This window comes from Arachis hypogaea, chromosome 2, assembly GCF_003086295.3.
Source record: "Arachis hypogaea cultivar Tifrunner chromosome 2, arahy.Tifrunner.gnm2.J5K5, whole genome shotgun sequence".
NCBI lineage: Eukaryota > Viridiplantae > Streptophyta > Magnoliopsida > Fabales > Fabaceae > Arachis > Arachis hypogaea.
The window spans coordinates 10188727-10195426 of NC_092037.1; the positions used below are offsets into that span (position 1 = coordinate 10188727).

At 32.4% G+C, this 6700-nt stretch overlaps 1 protein-coding gene across 1 annotated transcript; it reads right to left on the minus strand.

The window, feature by feature from the left end:
- Positions 1-2737: 2737 nt before the first annotated feature.
- LOC112737083 (uncharacterized) lies at positions 2738-6099 on the minus strand. The gene is made up of 7 exons (XM_025786834.3): positions 5693-6099; positions 4904-4999; positions 4667-4780; positions 4196-4474; positions 3965-4078; positions 3119-3191; positions 2738-3017 (listed from the first exon to the last, which is right to left on the minus strand). The coding sequence occupies exons 2-7, from the start codon at positions 4967-4969 to the stop codon at positions 2980-2982; spliced, it is 684 nt and encodes a 227-aa protein (XP_025642619.1). The 5' UTR covers positions 4970-4999; positions 5693-6099; the 3' UTR covers positions 2738-2979.
- Positions 6100-6700: the final 601 nt, after the last annotated feature.

Sequence of the window (6700 nt, forward strand, 5' to 3'; positions counted from 1 at the left end):
AAAACGGAAAAGAAACTGCCTAAAAAGGGTAATTTCCAAAAATTTTTAAAAAATAAAGTATTTGATTTAAAATTTTGTAAGAACTAATTTGAATGTTTAATCTTTTTATTTTTGTCTGTTATATGTTTTTATTATCCTTCTCTATTTTCAATCACTTTTTTCTTTTTCTGTCACCATAATATAAACCCTATAATCAATAAACTATGTACATATGATCATACATACTAACATAGAGCACATGGCAATTTTGTAAGTGGCAATATAATTCAATTCTTAGCATAATTTCCATGGAAAGGTCAATAGATTAAATGGATAAACCATATCTTCTATTAGATTTTGAGCTATTAATATTTTAATTAATTCCTTGTCAATTGAAAAAATAAATAAATAAAACTAAAATCAGCTTCAGAAATGCCCTTTAATTTTCTTTAAAATCCTCATGTGTCACTGATTTTGGACCCAGCAGCAGTCAATAGCATGCTACCCCACAATTTAGAGACATTCTTGATTCTTATGCACACATTTAATTTGAACACATGATCAATTTTCTTTTCTAGTGGGACACCCCCACCCCAAAAACTCAAAGACTCTAAAATCAAATTGGAATTTTTGAATTTTCCACAATGTAACAGTTCTTGTCTCAATCAAAGTAATGAGGCAGATTTGGTCATTAATATAGATTACATAATGGATAATCTGAATCTTCATATCTCTTTCATGCATGGACCACACTTAATTGCAGTAGGACATTGTCACATATACTATGGGACAATCTTAATTGTGACATATAACCACCAAAGTTTTTAAGTTATAGGAAATAGTAATGACTAAACAAAATTTAGGAGCATTAATGTATTGATGCATCAGCTCAATTCTCTGCAATATCCATCATAGAGGTAAGTAATGATCTATGAAGCATTGATACCAACATAGATATGAGATATGAATATGGAAACTTATGAACTTGAAAAAATTGAGATGTAAAAAAGACGCGTGTCAGTCGAGTATCATCTAGTTTTAGTGTCTTCAACATGAACAAAGCAGCTTAACAATGTGTCTGTACTTCTTACACAATATATTTATCTATAATTTAAACGGAATGCTACATTAATGTCTTTGGTTTGTGTTTTTCATTTTATTTTTAGGATTTCGTAAAGAAAAAAAAAAGAAAACAGTGAAAATAAAATTCGTCTTTCGTTTTCATCGTCTGCTTTTACTTTTTCCTTCATAAAATACTAAAAAATATGAAAATGAAAACCAAACACATCGCTAGCTGCCAACACTAAACAATCAAAATAATGGATATCACTATAACTGAATAGTTCAAATCAAACTAAATTAAGTCTGATTGGACTTAGGGAAATTCATAATCTTATAAATGGATATAATATGTGATCATATTTTGCCAAAGCAAGAGGGGTATAACTATTATCATGCAAAAGCATTGGTGATCAAACAAAAACTAATGCCTTTCAGGGACAGTAATATGTGCTTTTCTTGAAGGACCACTATCCTTCTCTAAAATTAGAATTCACATGGAGGCATGTGGATATAAGATTGAAACCTTGAGGGACAAAAAATTAGGGGTAGATTTAATTATCTGAGTATGGTAAACTCACCTATTTGCATGTGATATCCAAAAGCCTCAAAGAAATACATTGAATAAGAGTGGACCAAACAAATGTATGATAACAACAGCTATAATATAAAGTCTTGCATATGAAAAGTACCATCATATTGTCATAATCATCTGAAATTGAAGTGTCTAACCATATTTATGTATAAAGTCTAAGAGTAAAATGTTTCAAGTTGATTTATGAAGGAAACCCATCTTCCTAAAACAAGGACAGAAGGCTCATTGAGGAATGGAAGTGAAGAAAGACACATAAGACAACAAAAATGTAGATTATGCCAATGGTTTATTAATTAATCTCGCTGTTTCTTCCACCACCTTTGATTTATACACAATAATTTCTCATTTATGTTGCAAAGCTTTCAAGCGTCAAAGGTTTTATTGGTGGTTTTCAATAATCAAGAATTGATTAAAAGACTTGGAATTAAGCTAAGGATTAAGAAGAATCTTTTTACCTAGTTTATCTAATTGTTGATTTATGGATGTATTGATAAATTGGAAGTGAAATTGTGTGGCTGATGATGATTGAATGATCATTTAAAGTGATGTGTAAATTCTTGATGAGTTTGATGAAACATGAATGATTTAAGGATTATTTTAGAATTAGGGATCAAACTGAAAATAACATAAAATTAGTATGAGTTATACTACTAGGACAAAATTGTAATTTTAGAAGAGTTTGAGGTCTTTGATGTAAAATATAAAAGGTGACTTGTTAGAAGTTATTTTAAATCTCAAATAAGTCCGTAGAGGGTAATTTAGTCAAATGGAGGTTGAGATTAATAATGTAAATTTTAGTAAGTATAAAGATAAAATGATAATTTTAGAAAACAAGGGCCAAGTTGCAAAAGATGATAAATTGTAAGATCTTCAACAAGAGGTGAGCCAAATCATTTTTCACATCTAGATGTGTAACACCAAAACAGTGTGGAAAGGAGAAAATGCATACACAATCAGTGCACACAAAATACTTCATATCAGTGTAGAACTATAGCTAGTTCGCCACATAATCAAACGATGCTCACAAGTTTCTTTAAATCAGTAAGTACAATTCTTAAAATGGTTTTGACTTGTTAGTTGGGCATGTTTAGCCATTCAAAGGGATGGCAACTAAAAGTGCAATGTCACTTTGAATTTCTATTCGAACAACGTGGATATGTTCATAGTGAAGATGAAAAATATTACAGAGATAATATAATAATGATACCATTTCTGAGCCTTCACCTAATAACTTACACTTCTAGTCTAATACATTATGTTCAGAAGAAAATTACATTAGTAACATTCATTACATTGCTAAAACATATTTCTTTTACTGCAGCAAGGAAACTATTATTGAAAAAGAATCATCCAACCATGGTCCTCTTTCGCCCTCTTTGTCGCACTACAGTAAATTGTTAAGTGTGACTATAAGTAACATATCTTGAAAAGAAAGAGGAAAGAAGAGGGGGGGATCTAAATTTCAAACAAGAGGGAAGTTGATACCTTGAGCAAGTTTATTCAATGTGGATGACCACTGCTTTGATGACTTGCGGTATGCAGCAAGTATCCGATCCATCTGTCGAGGAAGATTATGGAATTGTACTAAGTGAGAAATCAATATTGTTTGTTGCCTCTGTTTGATGAAGCAGAAAGCATTTTTTTTTTTCAATAAAAGAAACCAAGCACAAAGAATATTAGATCAGCATAAAATAAGCTATATATTAGAACAGAATAACAATCTATAGTCCCTCATTGGAAATCTTGACTCAGCTAGCACGAGCATCTTGGGAATGTCTCACCATCTCTGCATGTTTGAACTTGGTTAATTATCATTCTAATCATAAATTAGGCTTTAGTTTTAATTGCCAAGTCAGGATTACACACTCTTGTGCAAGTAATCGATGAGAGGCAGTCATTCTAGAAGGAGATTAAGCAGTACTTGGACTAATGCATTGACCTAGCTGCCGAGGCATTATTATTTTTTCTTGGTTTCAGTTCATATCTCACATTCGGAGCTACAACCCAACTAGTAATATATATTATCAATATATGTCACAGACTCTTTAGAAGCCAAATACAATTTAAGAATTTAAAAATAAATAAATAAATAAAAACCCCAAGGTTGAAACTAGTGATGACTCATTAGAAATTCTAGTAGACATTGTTGTGTGCGCACTCTTATAGTTCTCATAAAGCTATATAATAAGCCTGCAATCACAATTCACAACTGCAAAAATTTCTAACAGCACCATTTTGTTTGAAGCACATCAAACACAAACAATGGCACTTCTAATCTGCAGCATATGCGCATACAAATTAGGATTATTGAAAAAGGGCATAATGAATTACCACATTCCCACATGACGAATGCATTGAAAGAAGAGCTCTTTCCAGAACATACAAATCAACAGCTTTATCTTCTGGTAGAGTTGAAGTGAAGCTCAATCCAAAGTCAATTAGGACCTGCATAAAAACACAGTTGAGTTATGTTTTATCAGTTTTATGATATTTTCCATAATTACATAACTTGAGTCTATAAATAACAATAGTCCTAATGAGATGACAGTTAAAACAACTCACCAATTGATTGGTACCACTCTTCAGCAACATATTTGATGTTGTTAAGTCACCATGAATAAGGCCACCATCATGCAATTTACCAATTGCATCACCAACTTGGGAAGCAATATCATCAAGCCGCTCTTCAACAACACCTTTCAACCCAAATTCAAGAAGTACTTCTTTGAGGGAAGGGCCCTCAACATACTCAAAAGTTAAAGTGTTCAACACAGTATCCACGGCATAGAGTGCAGGAGTACAAACCCCAAGCTTTCTCGCTTTGGTCATGCACCTAGCCTCCTGTTCAAACAAATTGATTTGATTAGTAAAAGGATAGCATTTCAAAATAATCCAAAAAGCACAGAAAATAGTAATACAACTAAACCTTTTCTCACCATATTGCATCAGTTACATGAATTAAACCAAGTCATTGAATTCGAGGGCATCATAATAAACATAAACAGAAAATAATGGAACTATCGCGATACTCACAGCATTTAAGCGCCTAAGGGTAAGCTTAGTATCCAAAGTAGGATGCCTATACTTCTTTGAGAAGCGTTCCTTGATAACAGACCTCCTTCCCACAAAATTGGACTCAAAAACCCTCTACAAAAGATGATTAACATCAACAGAACAAAAAGCAAGTCAACTATATCAGACACGGATGGGTTTTTGAAAATTCATATAAAGGAAGTTGACAATATGAAATTGACGTATATTAGCACTTACAGCTTCAGCACCTTGCTTTAACAGAATGAGCGGGCTGTGGTTTACACAAGCTTCAGTCTCCTCCATTATGGTAGAAAATTCCTTCAATTTGACAAACTGGAAAATCGGATATAGAAATGGTAGTGTTACGATACTGATTTGAATGAGATGATATTCAAGTGAAAATAGTTAACAGACAATGACATAACCAAGCAATTTGAAGAACTAACTGACAGTGTTTGGAAAGTTAAATATGTGAGAAAATTAAATTCTGATGTTAGAAACAACTCAGTATACTAATGGAATTGATTCAATTAAATGATTTGGAATGACTATTTAAATGAAATAAAACATTATATTTTAATAGTTACACACACAATTATTTTTTAAACAGCATGATATAATCAAAATGAAATAAATAACCGTTGTATAAATCATTTTTTTTTCATCATTGTGCGGACTGTATAATGGATACAAAATTAAATACCACAGCTTCCAAATTGATCCTATCAAATTATTTGACAAACTGCATCAACATCTCTAGTCTCTACTGCACCACAAACAATTCCATACAAAATTTCATATTCTAAATGATAGCATTTCACATTTAGGGTTTAAGGTTGACAAAAGTCCGATGGGGGCAAAATTTGACGGTAGCATTTCACGTTGAAATACCAAGTTTTTTAGTTTTCACAAAAACGAGGGTTTTGATGACGGAAAGAAGCAAGGCAACATCATTGTGTGTATGCTTTGGGAACAAGAGAGTGAAGCGCTGAAAGAGTTAAAAGGAAAATAGCAGATGAAACTCACAGAGAAGGATGTAACGGTTGCGGCGAGGAATGGCGGGAGAAGAGCAGCAGGGACGCTCACTTGGCAGTTGGTGGCTGTGGAACAAACAAGCAGGGAACAGAGAGAGAGAGAGAGAAGGGTTTTAGACTCTAGTTTTTTATTTTAGATAAGCTAGGGACATTTTTGGTATATTAACTTTTATGTAAGGTATTTTTGGTATCTCATAAATCTAAAAGGTTCTGAGAACCAGACCGGTTATCGAACCGCTCTAGTTACTGGTTCACTGATTTATTGGTTCAACCGATCTAACCGGTGGTTCAATCGGAAAAACCGTTTTAGAATAAAATAATATATAAATTATAATTAAACACCCTAAAATATAATTATAGTCTAATATAAATATTAAAAGATCCAAAGTACATCAGCAACCCTAAAACAGCAACACCAGTATATTATCGAACAGCAACAATGAAACAGCAACACATCATAAAACACTAAAACAGCAACACCAGTACATTATCAAAACACTAAAACAGCAACACCAGTACATTAGCAACATCATTCAGCAAAGCAGTGATGACACTAAACTAAACACTAAAAACAGCAAAATCAGTACATTAAAGCACTACTAAACAGATACGGTAAGCAATAATAATAATAATAGCAGAAAGAAATTGCTTAGATTGTAAATACTAAATATACAAATCTAAAAGCTAAGCCTTATATCAAATGCATGGTTCTGGTTTTTCTCAAGTTGCCATGTACGTTAAATAAATGGTCCACACATATGCACAGGAACTATTCAGCTGCAGCAATTGTAAAAGCAGCAATGGTAAACCATTAGCAGATCAGCAAAAAAAATAGTGACTGAATTGAAGCTATATATCAATTAAAAACCCTAGAAAAGCAAAAGAAACATAGAAGTTATTAACAAATGCAACTTCATCCGTGTTTATGAACCTGTAAATGGACTGGAGCAAATTTAAAAGTAACAAAATCAAAATAGGAGGATTGGTAGGCAAGTTATTA

Coding starts and splice junctions, on each gene's coding strand:
- LOC112737083 (XM_025786834.3), bottom strand. CDS start 4,969: ATGGAGGAGACTGAAGCTTGTGTAAACCACAGCCCGCTCATTCTGTTA. Junction 4,781..4,903: donor TAAAGCAAGGTGCTGAAGCT/GTAAGTGCTAAT, acceptor CATCTTTTGTAG/AGGGTTTTTGAGTCCAATTT. Junction 3,018..3,118: donor ATTGAATAAACTTGCTCAAG/GTATCAACTTCC, acceptor AATTTACTGTAG/TGCGACAAAGAGGGCGAAAG.